Raw genomic sequence first — 15,114 nt, 5'->3', positions numbered from 1 at the left:
AGAAAATGAGCTATGCAAATGAGAAGACAAGCTGTGTGGAAATAACTTCTTAATGCCATTTCCCTTGCTTTCTGAGGTTCCGTTGGTGTGTGCATGGAATCAGATTCCCAGAGGCATTCACTGCTCCTTGCCTGTGTGGCCATCTTTTCTAGGGATGTGCTGATTATTCTGTCTTGGGGCTGATGTCTGAGGCTGTTTGCTGTCTACAAAGTCCCTAGAATTCTGCTGTGGGCCCCCAGCTCCCTCCTTCCTCAGCACCCCGCCCTTCGAGACCCCAGTGGGAGGGGAGGCAAAACCCAAATCCAATCTGGTGGAGTGTTGGGGAAGGAAGCAGAGGCAGGAAGGTCTGGTTATGGTCAGTATATCGACTTTTAGAAAAACTGTGCCTGTCTAGGAGGTCATCTGGGCTAGTGAATGGTGCATTTGGGATGGATGGCTTGTCTTCAACCTTCAGGAACATGCCCTTCTGCTTTTCATACCAGTGTTCCCTAAGTCCCTGCCTGGGCTCTTCTCTGGGAAGGGTTGTCCTTTTTCCATCTTCCAGCAGTGCCTGGGGCTAGAGGAGGCTTCCAAAAGGGCCTGGATGTGAGGCCTGGGGCCTCTGCTTCCCTCAGACATCCACAGAGAAAGTTAGCTTCCCTTGCTGTCACCACAGTGAGAAGGGCTTGGTGAACCCTCCCCATTTTACAGGTGAAAAGACTGAGGACCAAAGAAATGAAATTAGTTTTGTGGCCATGGAGGAAGCCCAGGCCACCTCCAGTTCATAGGATCACGAAATCTTAGATTGGAGGAACAAACGACTGCTACTTGCTAAATGGGAACCCCCCTGCAAAATGCTGATCTTGCTCCTCCAGAGAGGAGGGACCTCCTGAGGCTCTCCTGGGTTAGCCCTCATGGTTAGGAAGTGTTTGCTGAACGCTCAGCCTAAACTGACTCTTCACACCCAGTTCTCCTCCTTGGGGCCAAGCAGAACACAGCTCCTTCACAAGTGGAGCTACCCCACCTTTCCTACCCCCAGCAATAGCTAAAGATGACTCCCAGGTCTGATAATCCCAGCCCATAAGCACCATTAAGCATTTCCTCTGGGATGGTTGCAGCTGTCTGCCTCCTTCCCAGGTGAGCGAGGTCTTGGCTAAAATCTGGGAAACTGGTCTGGGCTGGGTCAGTGAGAACAGGTTAGCCTCTCTGAAGTCTTCCTGTTCTTCATTTCTTATAGCACAAGAGTATTCCATTACATTTATATACCACAACTTGTTCAGCCATTCCCCAGTTGATGGGCAACCCCTCAATTTCCATTTCTTGGCCACTACAAAGAGAGCTGCTAGAAATATTTTTGTACATGTGGGACCCTTTCCCATTTTTATGATCTCTTTGGGATACAGTCCTAGAAGTGGTATTGCTGGGTCAAAGGATATACACATTTTTGTAGCCTTTTGGGCATAGTTCCAAATTGTTCTCCAGAATGGTTGGAGCAGCTCACAGCTCTTGTGTGGCCCTTGTCTTAACATCAAGTCCAAATGTCATGGAGGAGCTGGAAGAATAAGTAAACAAGAAAGAACCTGACTGCAAAGAACTGCTGAAGTGACAGAGACACTCAAGACATAGACACAGAAGAAGAGAATGACTTGAAAAAATCAATAAACAAATCCTCAAAGGAAAATGCAGATAGGACACAAATCCAACAAGAAATTCTAGGATAACTAAAGAAAGAGATATTTAAAAAGAGCAAAGTACAACAACAACAAAAAGATTTTAAAGCCAAATGAGAACTGTGGAGGAGAGATAAAAAGAAGGTTAACAGCTTGGAAAAAGAGGCACAACCTCGCTGAAGAAAATAACTCCTTGAAAATTAGAATTGGCCAAGTGGAAGCTAATGAATGCATGAGACACCAAGAAACAATAAAACAAAGCCAAAAACCTGAAAAAAAACTAGAAGAAAATATAATATATTTCACGGAAAAAATAACTGACCTGGAAAACAGACTGAAAGGAGAGATAGATAATTTTAAGAATCACTGGACTACCTGAAAGCCATGACCAGTAAAAGATCCTGGACATCACATTTCAAGAAATTTTAAAAGAAAACTGCCCAGATGTTTTAGAAGCAGGGGGCAAAGTAGAAATGGAAAGAATCCCCCAGGCTCCTCTTGAATGAAATTTCCAAATGAAACTCCCAGAAATATTGCAGCCAAATTCCAGAGCTCCCAGGTCACTGAGAACATACTGCAAATAGCCAGAAGGAAATAATTCAGATATCGTGAAACCACAGCCAGGATCACACAAGATTTAGCAGCCATCGTATGAAACAGTGAAGAGGCTGGAAAACAATATTACAGGAGGCAAAGGATGTGAACTTGCATCCAAGAATAAGCGAATCACCAAAAACTCTGTATAATCCTATGGGGAGAAAAATAGACACTCAATGAGTGTCTGATAAAACATTCCTGATGAAAAGCTAGTGCTGAAGAGAAAATCTGATCTTCAGATGAAAGATGCAAAGAGAAGCCAAAAAAGGTGAACAGGAGTAAGAAATCACAAGGGACTTTGAAACAAGGTTAAAGAGTTTACTTTCTTAATGTGGGGAGATGATACATGTGACCCGCATTGGGGGTCTTAGAGGGAGTCTGAGGAGATAAGGAGCCTGCTGGGATGCTCTCAGAAGAAAAATGGAAGTGGGGGGAGGAGGGAATGTATTGGGAGAGGGTAGGGAGGGAGAGGAAGAATGGGGGAAATGATCTGACCCAAATGGAGTGTGCCAGGCAGAGTTTATATGATGAAGGAGGGCGGGGGCTGGGGGGAGCAGTCAACCCTTGAGCTTCATTCTCATCTCAACTGGTCAAAGACGAGGAGAATACACGTGTGCACACACAGAAATGAGTGCAGAATTTCCCAACAGGAAAGTAGGAAGGGAAGGGGTTAAGGGAAAAGGGGGGAGGATTAAGAGGGAAGGTGGATTAAGGGGGGCAATGGTCAGAAACAAAGTCAACTCAGATAGAGACAAAGAAAAAAGGAAAGTATAAGAGATGGAATGGAGGGAAATACACAGACCTTTCAGCTCAAATCTGAGTTCAGCCATTGCCTTGTGTCAATAATATTTTTATAATTATAATAGCACGCCTTACAGATATGGTCTTAGTTGATCTCACAACAACCCTGAGAAGGATGTGCTATTATGATTCCCATTTTACAGTTGGGAAAACTGAGTCAGGAAGTGGTTAAGTGATTTGCCCACAGCTGGTAAGTGTGTGAGGCTGGATTTGAACACAAGTCTTCCTGATTCCAGGCTCTGTCATGATGCCCACCAGCTGCCTCTAATGATGGTCTCTGAAGGCCTGTCCAGTGATGGGTCCTGCAATTCAGAGCTCTTCGCACCCCTAACATCAGCTCTAGGCAGATCCCCTCCTGGTATGACACCCCCCAACTTTAAACAGCTCTCCTGGAACCAGGCCTCCTTCAGCTTTGATTTTGCATCTGCAAAGATGCTGGAAAAGAGAGAAACTGAGGCTCCTGTGGCTGAGGGGCTCTTATCTGACCCTCTGTAGTCCTCCCTGCTGCCCACATCCAGCAGCCTCCTTCTCAGGACTGACCTGAGGGAGGCTGCCTGTGCTCAGCTGAGCCCCTATGGGTGCCCTGGGTGGTCAGGGACCAGTCAGCACATCCCTGGCCAGCTATTAAGCAATCCCTGTGTGCCAGGCCCTGTGCCATGTGTTGTGGAGCTCAACCAGGGCAGAGGCAGGGCCAGATGGAGATGGTGGGCAAGTCCAGAGAGTGAAGCTCAAATGTGCCCAACTCGACAGATCTATGCATGTTGGGGTTGGGTAGGAAGATTTGTGTGTGTGTGTGTCTCTGAGTATGTGTGTGTCTGTGTGTGCGTGTCTGTGTGTGTACGTGTCTGTGTACACATGTGCACATGCCTCTGTTCTGGCGGGCAAGATCTTGGAGGAGCGAGGGCAGGGGCAGGCCTGGAGGGCAGCAACTCTGGCAGGGCTGTCTCAAAATGAGAATTTTGGAGGCAGGCCCACCTGGGAATGACCCCCTGCAGCCTGGCAGAGGCCAGCGCACCCCACACCCAGCTGGTTGTCCCAAGGATTCATGGTGTGGCTGCCCATGGGAATGTCCCAGAGCTGGAGTCCAGGAAGGGGAGCCCAGATCAATTTGTGGTTTGGTGGTGACAGCTGAGTCCCGCCACAATCTTGCCCCATTGCCAGAATCTCTGGTTGTTCCTCAAAGCATTTTTTCCTTATTGAGAAGTCTCTTCTTTCCTCTGTCCCTTGACCTGCTGTGTCCTTTCCCATTACCTAGCCTTTGCTCCACCGTACCCCTCCCATTCCTTCTGCCCTCCCCTCTGCTTCTCCAACCCCTCCCCATTCTTCAAGGTCCCCATCCAGTCCCACCTGTCCTGACTCCTCTCCTCAAAGCAACCTGGCCTCTACCCAAGGGGTTGTTAAACACTCCCAGAAATTCCCTAAAGTGGACAGTATCAGATTAAATGTAACTGGGACATTTTTAACAAAACAAATGAAAATTCAGCAGAACCTCGATAATGTTAACATGGGGTTTTCTAAGCCAATAGATGCATCGATGTCCTTATGTGCCCTTTATGGGGCAGTGCCTTGAGCTCTCGCGACTCCCTCCACCCTCAGGAGCAGGGGCTTCCTGAGCACTGGACCCTGTCTTTATTCCGTTCCCTCTGACATCGGAGGGTTGGCCCTCCTCAATGGATGGGCTGCCCCTACCCTGGACCCCACCCCAGGGTGACCTTGTCTGAGGCTGCTCAGTAAGTGGCGTGGGGGAAGGGGAGGCAGAGTTTGGGAAGAGACAGGGGGAGACATTCTGCTTTCCTTCTGTTCAGCTGGGAGGGCAGCAGGAAAGGGTGCACTTTGTATGTGATTAGGGTGCTGGCTTCATCCTGGGGAGGGCTTGGGGCCCAAGCAGAACCAGAAGCAGCAGTCTTGGGGCTCAGCCTCCTCCACCTCCCCCTGGCAAGAAAGGGAGGAGAAGCCTCATATTCCCACCTGGGGCTGCCCCAGGGGAGGAATGGAAATGCCTGCTCACATATCTATAGCGCCTTCCAAAAATCACCTCATCTGAGCCTTACAGAAACCGCAGAAAGCAGGGGCTGTTACCCCTACTTTACAGATGAGGAAACAGAGGCTGAATGAGGTAAGGTCATTTATGCTAGAGAATCTGATATGGATTTGAACTTAGGTCTTCCTGATGTCTCCCAGACTCTATCCTTTGCATGGCTGTAGCTACTTAGCTATGAGCGGCCCAACTGCCCTGTCCTTCCTAGCGCCCCTCCAGCTGCACCCCTCCCCTGCTCCCTTGCCCTGCCTCCCTGTCGTGCCCTCCACCCTTCTGGAGGCTTAAGGAATAAAAAAATGGGGGGCAGCAGCCCACTCTAGGTTTGACCGGGGCTTTTTTGTGCCCAGGATCACAGGTGAGTTCCCTTTGTCCAGAACTTTGTTCCCTTCCCTCATTTTATAGATGAAAAGATGCTCATGGCAGGGGAGGGGTGGGGTGGGGGGAGTGCCTGGTCTAAGGACTTCGGGGCTGCCACCAGCCCACTGATTCTCCAGGACTGAACCCTGCATATACGGTGCTGAGCACAGTAGGTGCTCAGTAAATCTTTGTCAAGGAACTGCAAAGCTCCCCTCCCGTTCCTCTGGGGCCTTGGTGGCCTCTTCTGGGCACATGACTGGGGCTGGACTAGGTGAGCCCTGGGGCCCCTTCCCCATATGAATTCTAAACTGCTCCTCCAGAGGTCCAGGGTCTTGAGTCCGAGGGGTATGGCAGCCCCACTTGTGGCTATTAACACCATCTGAGGATGCAGCCCAGATAGCCTGGGATGTTCGGCTGCTCACTCTCATGGGCTTTACAAATGTAGCCGAGTCATTAAAAATGAAGTAGCTCACACCTTCCATTAAGGAGCCAGTTGACGGCTCAGGCAGACAGCTCTGGGGGCTGGGCTCAGAACAGGGGTCCAGACAGCTCCTGGACCTGCTCTGAGGCCCCAGCTGATGCCAGTCTCCTCCCACCCCCAACTATCCCTTCACACCAGGCTCCTGAGGCTCTCCTGGTAGAAGGCAGATGGCAGGGGGAAAGGTGAACTAGCTGGCATGACCCAGGCTATGTTGTCCTGGAAGATTCAACCACACAAAAAGTGGGTCTGGGTTCACCGAGGGTCTGCAGACACAGGTCTGCCAGTGACCCCAGATAAGGGGCTTCATGTCCCTGCCTCAGTTTCCTCAACTGCTCACTAATTACAGCCTTCCTGGTGAGATGCTGTGTGTCCCAAGATCGTCCAGGCCTTACCAATTTGTCCCCCTGAAAGCCTGGAGACCCCAGGCACCACCTGCTCTGATACCCTGGGGTGCTGAGCCTTGCTGGGCATTGGTAGAGTGTAATTAAGCTCCCTGTGGGCAGGGCCCGTTTTGGCACATTTAGGCACCTAGTAGTTACATAAGCATGTGATGTTTAATCAGTGCTATCCTATTCCTTCATTTGTCAAATGAGGGGTGTGGCCACATGGGCTGCTGGTCCCCCCAGCCCCAGGAGCCCCTCCCAGGCAGCCTGTGGTGGAGCAGGAGCAGGTGGGATGGGGTGGGCCCTTCCTGCTTGCAGGGTCTTTGTTCCCCAGGCTCCTAGGCTGAGGCTGCCCATCCCCTCCCCCCACCCCCTTCCCCCAGGAAGCTTCGGACCCTTCCTTTGCTCCTTTGACAGATTGATACCTACGCTCAGCGGGACCTGAAGAAGGGACTGCACCTGTACGGGAAAGAAGGGAACATTGGCCTCACCAACGCTTGGAGCATCATCCAGACAGATGTAAGTGGAAGCCTGGCCCCGCCTGCCCCCTCCTTGTTCTGGGCCTCCTTGGCTCTCCTGGGACTCGAGAAGGGCCTGGGAGGGCATGGGCTCCGGAGGGCATGAGGAGCCCCTCGGTCCCAGGCCCCCTTTTCCTGCAATGAAGGATCAAACAAACTCAGGAGGCAGCTAGGTGTCACAGTCCCAAACTCCAGTCCTGTCTGAGACATTTAAGAGTTGTATGACTGGGGCAAGTCACTTAACCGCTGCCTGCCTCAGTGTTCTCTCCTGTAAAATGGGGGTAATAATGGCTGTTGTGAAATGATGCCTGGAACATAGTAGGCTCTGTAAAAATGTTAGCAACTATTCTGATTACTAATTGTTATGGGAACAAGGGGAAGGAGTTCCAGCTCTGCTGTCTACCTGTGTGACCTGCCCTCTCTGGGGCTTAGTTTCTTCCAAGGTCCTTTCTAGTTTCATATCTATGAATCTGTGGTCTCTCACAGAATCCCCAGATCTGCCCCCACTGGTCATTCAGGTCAACCTGTCCCTGCACCCAAATCAGTCAGCCATGCCAACCAGCACTGAGTAAGCACCTACTGTGTACTGGGCATTGTTCTGTGATGGGGATACAAGACACAAGTCTTCACTTGCAGCCTCCCTGCTGGGGCCCTGCCCTTCATTCTCTAAGCCTCAGCCTTGGGTCCCTCCCACCATCCACTGCCTTTGCTTCTCCTTGAGGGCTGCTGACCTCAACTGGGCCCTCACCAAACCAAGGCGATCCATGGATTGATATTCTACCTCTCCATAGTGGATTCACTGTCCCAGCCTCTACATTGGCTCCTCCAAACCTTCTCCTCCTCAAGCTCTCCATGGTTGCCCCTCTCTAATTCCTCCCAGGTGAGACCCTTGCCACCTATTTCCTTGAAGGAGGAGAGCTCCCCAATCCACCTCCCACACCTCCCAGATGTGGGCCTGCTGCCATGACCTCCTCCCTTACTCTTGTCTCATAGAGAGAAGTGGCCTTCTTGCCAATGGCTAACCGCTCTAGACTGGAGCTCATTCCATCATCTCCTCCAGGAGGCTGTCTCCTCTCCCATCCTCCTCTCTTCCTGTCTGTGGGCATATGACCATGTCTCTCCTTCTTTGAAAAGCTCCGACTCCTTTTTCTCCTCCCCCAACACATCCAATCAGTGGCCAAGTCTCTCCATTTCTCCCTTGTGACCCCTTCTCTGCACTCACAGTTACCACTATCTCCTCACACCTGGGTTATTCTAACAGCTTCCTCATTGGTCCCCCTCCCCCTGAGATATTTGTCCAGTTGGTCTTACGGGAGCACAGGTGTGACCATGTCATTGTGCACATACGTGTGCACGCACATTTCCATGGGCTCTTATCATCTCTAGGATCAGTAAATCTCTGACTGGCTCTTCCCTTTCCCCAGGCAATCAGGGTTAAGTAACTTGTCCAGGGTCACACAGCTAGTATTAAGTGTCTGAAGCTAAATGTGAACTCAGATCCTCCTGACTCCACGGCCAGTGCTCTATCCACTGTGCCACCTAGCTGCTCCCTCTGATTGACTTCTAAGCAGGGCTCATTACTCCCCTCCCCCCACTGCTTCTGGTTCTGCCCCCCAAGGTCAAGCAGAAGGAAGCTAATCCCTCCCAGGAGACAGCGACTCCTAGAGAGATGCTCTCGTCCTCCTCCCAGGCCTTCTCTTCTCCAGCCTAAATGCTCCCAGGTCCTTCGCCTCATCTGCATGTAATCTAGTCTCCAGGCTCTTTCCCCATTCCAACTGCTCTCCTCTGAATGCTCCCCAGTTTGTGAATGTCCACTCTTGACCGTGGGGGTCAGCAGTGGCTGCTTCCATTTCTTCATTCCCTTAGAATGGAGGCCATTCTAAGCTGGACAGCCCCCCTCCCCGCCATGGCCACCATGGTGTGACCCAGACTCACAGGCTGAATATGTGTTTGACACATGTTTAGTTGGACGTGTGTGTTTTGTTTTTCCTCAGTAGCACATGGAGGTCAGGGATCATTTGGTCTTTGCCTTTGTCTCCTGCCTGTTTCTTCCATTTGCTGAGCTGAGTCTCACTGAAGCAAAGAGAGCATGGTGGCCTCATACCATCTGCCTTGTCCTCAAGGGGAGCAGCCCTGACTTCTCTGGTTTCTACAGGCAGCCAGGGCAAAGGTCTGGCTCCTTCTCTGATCCTCCTTGGTCCTCAGTGTACCTAAAGCCAACAAGCCCTTTATTCCATTAAAGGTGGTCTTGAGGATCTGAGTGGACAAGCTCACCCCAAGGGCAGGAACAGCCCATTTCAGCAGCACCCAGGATAGTGCTGGAGGTGATGACACGGGGGCAGCTATCCCATAGGCTGGTCCTCTGATACCTACTGCCTCAGGGCTTCTCCCAGGCTTCCCATGGCTCCTTCTCTGGGGAACTAATTAGGAGGGAGGGGGCTGAGATACTGTTCTCTTTGTTCTCCTCCCATTGGTGTTTATGTCTAGGTGGTGGCTGTGTCCTTTATGGATTGAAATGTCCAGGTTTGGGTCCAGCAGACAGGATGTAGGGAGAGAAGATGGAGCTCAGGGCCATTGATCTCCTTCCCATTGACTGCAGGAGGCAGGGAGGAGATGCTCAAAGCTCCCCCTTTGCTGCTGCAGCTTCCTAAGGACAGTTGCAGAAAATCTGCACTCTTGTCCCTCGCAGTCGGCTTGCCCACGGTACCCAAGTCCCCAGTCCTAGCCAGGGAGGATCAAGCAAGTAAAGGAAATGGGGAGAAGAGGAGTCGAGTCACTGATGAACCTTCTGGGCCATTGAGGAATGCTAGAGCAACCTCCAAGAGGTCCCACCAGGGTCTCAGCCAGCTCCACTGGGCCTGTGGCCAAATGGCGTGCAAGGATGAGGGCCTATCTACTCCTGGCGGGTGGAGCTGAGCCTTCAGTCTGGGCTGTCAATCTCCTCTTGCCAAGTACTCACATTCTCATTTCTAAGCAGAAAAGAGAGAAGCCAAGAGTCAGGAGGAAGCAATTTCACAAAGGTCCCTGCCTGCGATGTCTGAGAAGTCTGCCATCTATCACAGGCGTCCTCCCTCCTGAATGTCAGTGTAGGGAGGTGGGGGCGACTGGAGCGACTCATCTTCAGCAGTGCCATAAACAAGCGGAAGGACAGAGCCCCCTCTATCTGCCTTTGACTCATTTTGTGATGGCACAGAGCCAGGGATCCGCCGGCTGCCGAGTGATGGAGAGCAGCCCCGTCTCGGTGAAGATGGCGGTCACTGCAGGGGCAGAATGCTGGGCCAGCCAGGTTCCCTCTTCTCCCCGTCTGTCGCAGACCCTGGACAGCGGCCTCCTCCAGTAGCACTTCCCAGTGTGGACAGCGGCGTAGATCCGCTGCCGAGAACCTCCCTCCCTATTTCCCCTTAGCCTTTGCACCCCAAGGCTGACTGTTTCAATGACATGGGCCCGCTCTTCCCGAGGACATGGGAATGAGTTTCCACGACACATGAAGGAGCCAGGCTTGGGAAACTGCTTTTATGAGCTAACCCCGATGGAGATGTGCTCTTTACTCAGGAACAACTCAGCCACAGGATGCTTCTTGTCTTTCCCTCCATACATCCTCCAGAGTCTAGACACAGGTCCAGGGTCCTTGGACACAGACTTGAGGGCTCATTTCATCCAATTTAGAGAAGCCAGGGGACTTGCCCATGGTCACATGGTTAGGTCTGGGACTATCTTGGCTTCTATTAGGGCCTCTCTAACTCTGACATTCAGAATCTTGAGCTCAAATCAATCCTGCAAAGCTTCCCTTAGCCTCACTTGCACCAGGTTTCATCTACAAAGTTCCTAGGAAGTAATATCCAGCCTCTCCTTGAAGATGTCCAGTGAGGGGGAACCTGGGACTTGTGACATCATAGTTTGGGGGGGGGGTGCGGCTATAGAACAGTCTCCTACCTGGGTGGGAAAGACTTGGGACAGCAGCTCAGCTGCTCAGAAGCTCAACCTTTTTGCTCTTTGTTTTTAAAAACAATTTTTTTCAATGAACAAAAATGTACTTCCCTTCCTCCACTGAAAAAGAACAGAAATAAAAACCTTAGTAACAAATATACACAGTTAAGCAGCACAAATTCCCCCCATTCCAGCCCATTCTGCACCCTAAGCCCCTAATATCTAGGTCAGGAGACAAGTGGCTTGTTTCCTCCCCCGTCCCCTGGAATTCGTGCTTTGTCACTGCACTGGCCAGAATTCGGATGTCTTTCAAAGCTGTTTATCTTTAGCATGTGGTAAGGATTGTGAGAATTGTTCTACCCTCTCCCCTCTGCTTCCCAGGTTTCTCTGGTGCCATCCCCTTCCTCATTTCTTATTGTTCAGTAGTATTCCATCACCTTCATGTGGCAGAACTTGTTCAGACATTCCTCAGTTGTTGGGTTCTGCCTTTGCCACCAGAAAAGAAGGGCTCTAAATATTTTTGTACATCGGGTCTTTTCCTCTTTTTAAAATGTCTTTGGAGGTACAGACATAGGAGCAGTATCCCTAGGTCAAACAATTCAATAGCTCTTTGGGAACAGTTCCAAGTTGCTCTCCAGAATGATCAGATCCGTTGTCATCTTCCCTAACAGAACATGAATGTACTCGTTTTCCCACAGTACCTTCAGAATTTGTTATTTTCCATTTTTGTTACCTTTGCCAAAAGTTGACAAGAAAATTGATGAATGTGAGATGGAATTTCAGAGTTGTTTTAACTTACACTTCTCTATTAGCAATTTGGAGCATTTTTTCACATAGTTATTGCTTGGATTTTTTCCTTAGAAAACTGGTTGTTCATATTCTTTGACCATTTAATCAACTGGAGGATGGCCTTTATTCTTGTAAATTTGATTCAGTGCCCTATATATCTTAGAAATGAGAGCTTTAGCAGAGAAACTTCCTGCAAGGAATTTCCCACTTACCTGCTTCTCTTCTAATTTTAGCTGCATTGGTTTTGTTTGTGCCAATACGTTTGATGTTATGCATTCAAAATTGTCCCCTGGGTTTTCCTTTCAAGTCCTCTCTTGCCTGTAGTCTTATGGAGCTGTGGTGGGTAGTGATGGAAGATGTTTTTCAGGTCCTATGTGGGCCAGAGTCAGGACTGCCCAAGGGTGCCTGCATCTTTGGGGTGGAGATGCTGCCTGGGCAAGAGGGGCAGGCTCTCACCCTCAACCTCTCCCATTCTTTCTGCTTTTCCAGTTCCGGTGCTGCGGGGTTTCCAACTACACAGACTGGTTTGAGGTGTACAACAGCACAAGGGTGCCTGACTCCTGCTGCCTAGAATTCAGCGAGAGCTGTGGTCTCCATTCTCCAGGAACCTGGTGGAAAGCAGTGAGCCCAGGGCAGGGGATCTTGTGGAGATGGAGACATTGGGGCCCTTTGCCCGACTCACCCGTTAATGGCAGTTGGTTTCATGGGGAGGGTGGGTCCTGGAGCAGAGGCCCATTTGGCCCATGGTCACAAGCTTACAGTATAAGAGTAGACAGGGCTGCCTTGGGGAGGTGACTCCCAGCAGACTCCTGGGAGGCAGGGGCCCCACGAGTCTCAGGGTTGCCACACTGGAATGACTTGTCCCAAGGGACACAGGACAATCAGGGCAGGATGGACCCCATCAGGGAGGTTTCTGGGGAGGGTTGAGCTGAATTGAGGCTCATTTTCTTTCCAGCCCTGTTATGAGACAGTGAAGATCTGGCTTCAGGAAAACCTCCTGGCCGTGGGGATCTTTGGACTGTGCACAGCTCTGGTCCAGGTGAGCTGCCAAGACATGCTCTCTTCCCCCCATCCCGTGACCTGTAAGACTGCCAAACTGTGCCCTGGTCTCTGAGCCAGGAATCCCATCAGGCATCGCTGTCGTCTAAGAGGCAGCATGGTGCAGGGGGAGGGTGCCCAGTCTGGAGCCAGATGGCCAGGGCTCCGACTATGATTTTGGCACATACCACATGAGGGACCTTGGTCAAGGTCACCCTTCCTCTACCCTGGGCCGGGGTTAGATAAGACCCCTCCAAGGTCCCTCCCAGCACTGTGATCTCCTGTGCCCCTCTGTCCATGGCACCTGGAGGGTAGGGTGTAGATGCTCAAGTTGAGGGAAGCTGGACAGCTCACTGGGCCATTCATGCCCATGTTTATGCCCCATGTGACCTCTTCAGTGTGTAGGACTCTCGAGTCTAAAAAAAGGCAGCATGGGAGACCTGACTAAAGAACAGCCACCCCTCCCTCAAATAAGAACCAGCTCAGACCCCTCCACTGCCTCCCTCCTCAGTCCTGGCAACTGGAGCCCCAGGAGCTCAGAGCTTGGAAGCCCTTTTAATATCTCTGAGACTAACCCTCACATCACAGATGGGGAAACTGAGTCCAAGAGAGGGGGCAAGACTTACCAAGATCCTCCAGAGAGGGCGACCCCAAACTGAAATCTGAGCCCAGGGCTCAGTCTGGTCTTCTCTCCACCTCTTGGCCTTCCTGGGAGCCTGGGCTGGATAAATGCTGGATGAATTAATTTATGAATGGGGATGGGGAGAAGAGGTGAGGAGAGCTCCCCTGGAGGTCAATTGTCAATATCTATTAAGTGCCAGGCTCTGTGCTAAGCACTAGGGATAAAAATATGAAAAAAGACAGACCTGCCCCCAAGAAGCTGCCAATGCAATGGAAGAAGACAGTAGCTAAGGGACGCTGAGGGAGGGGGCCACGGGGGCACCAGAGGGCAGCAGTCACTGAGTGAGAAGCCAGAGGCTCTCGCCTCAACCTTCATCTGTTTCCTGCAGATCCTCGGCCTGACCTTCGCCATGACCATGTATTGCCAAGTGGTGAAAGCAGACACGTACTGTGCATAGACCCCTGCCCACAGCCCACCCCTCGATTCTTTTCCAAAGGACATGGGAACCATTTCCTTCATTTCCTTCTCCTCAATTAGTTACCCTTGTAAACGGCTTCACCCTGAGGGGCCCTGGAACTCCCTGAGCCCAAGGAAGCAGAACACAGGAACCCTAAGGTCAAGTTCCGTGTCTGGGCCCCCTGGTGCCTGTTGGGCCCAAGGGTAGTAGCCCTGCTGTTGCAGACCGACCCTGAGCGCTTGGACTTTTTTCATGCTGAAGCACCAGTCTGTCATCCTGTCTGTTGGTCTGCCTGTCCTGGGAATGGAATGGGGGGGCAGGGCTAATTGGCGCACCCTCCACCCCCTGCCCCCAGGCCCAGCTTAGGAGGAGTCTCCTCTTCCAAGCAGTGTTTCATTATCTGGTATGGTTCTCCCTCAAATGTGGCTGGGACCAATAAGACCTTCCCCTGGCTGCCAGTCATCGCCTTGGGGACCCTCCGCTAGTTGGTGAGTCCTGATGTGAACCTCCGGGTCCTCCCATGAACATTCCAGTCTCCAGGACTGGAGGCAGTCCTCAGGGAGATGTCTCCCCCTGCAGACCCAGGAAGCCACTTTGTGTTTGCAGATGTGTCTTGACTTGAGTAAATTGTTGTGAGTGCACAGCAGCCCTTCTGGTCGACGTGTCCATCTGTCTGTCTGTCTGTCTCTTGTCTCAGAGGCCAGGTGTGGACAGGACAGTGCTCCCCAGCCTTGGCTGCCCTCCTTTGCTTGCTCCCCTACTGGAGACTCTCACTGGAGAGGGACCATCCGAGAGAATAAAATTGTAAACTGTCCCAGCAAAGCTCCACCAACATGTGTGCTCACACCTTGCTTTGACCTGGCCTGGCCCTGCCAAGTCCAGGGGGTCCCATCAGATCAGACACCAAGCTTCCCTCCTTCTGTTCTGAGAACAGAGCAGTTCAGCCAAGTGTTTGGGACATCAGACAGGGAACGATGCCAGCCCAGGTCCCAGGGACCAACCAGCAGGGACTCAGGCTCTTCCAGACTGGGCTGAGAAAGTGTAGTCAGTTTGGAGCTTGGAGGCCTGGCCCCTTCCCTTTCCCTCTCCCTTGTCCATTTTCTTCCTCCCCCTTCTCCCCTCACCCACCCTGAGACATAGCACAGCCCTCAGTACCAGAGTGAGACAGGATCTTAGAAACCACTGAATTCAACCCCCCCCCCCCCATTTTACACGTGGGGGAAACCAAGGTCCAGAGAGAGGAAGGCGGTTGCCCAAATTCACCAGCCAGTTAGTGGCAGAGGCAGAGGCAGGCGGAGCATCCAGTTCTCCTGCCTCCTGTAGGACAGCTTCTGGGTCTGGGTTGCATGGGCTTGATGAAGCCTCCTGCTAGGCCTAAGATTCTCTTGCCTTCTGACTCCACTGTTGTGCCACCCTCAGCATCTACAAGATCCTGGTCCCCAGCAATCAGCCTCTCC

The 15,114-nt window shown here is 51.5% G+C and overlaps 1 protein-coding gene across 8 annotated transcripts in view; it reads left to right on the top strand.

Annotated features, from left to right (window-relative positions):
• TSPAN4 (tetraspanin 4) overlaps positions 1-14,303 on the top strand; it is an 80,499-nt gene extending 66,196 nt beyond the window's left edge. For all 8 annotated transcript variants that reach the window (XM_072637398.1, XM_072637396.1, XM_072637397.1 and 5 more), the window contains 4 exons: positions 6,724-6,825; positions 12,030-12,161; positions 12,496-12,579; positions 13,589-14,303. In XM_072637398.1, the coding sequence (XP_072493499.1) occupies positions 6,724-6,825; positions 12,030-12,161; positions 12,496-12,579; positions 13,589-13,657 (387 nt within the window). In that variant the 3' untranslated portion in view covers positions 13,658-14,303. The remainder of the gene's footprint in view (positions 1-6,723; positions 6,826-12,029; positions 12,162-12,495; positions 12,580-13,588) is intronic.
• The last annotated feature ends 811 nt before the right edge of the window (positions 14,304-15,114 follow it).

Source organism: Notamacropus eugenii, chromosome 2, assembly GCF_028372415.1.
Source record: "Notamacropus eugenii isolate mMacEug1 chromosome 2, mMacEug1.pri_v2, whole genome shotgun sequence".
Classification (NCBI taxonomy): Eukaryota; Metazoa; Chordata; class Mammalia; order Diprotodontia; family Macropodidae; genus Notamacropus; species Notamacropus eugenii.
This window is presented reverse-complemented; position numbering and strand designations above follow the sequence as displayed.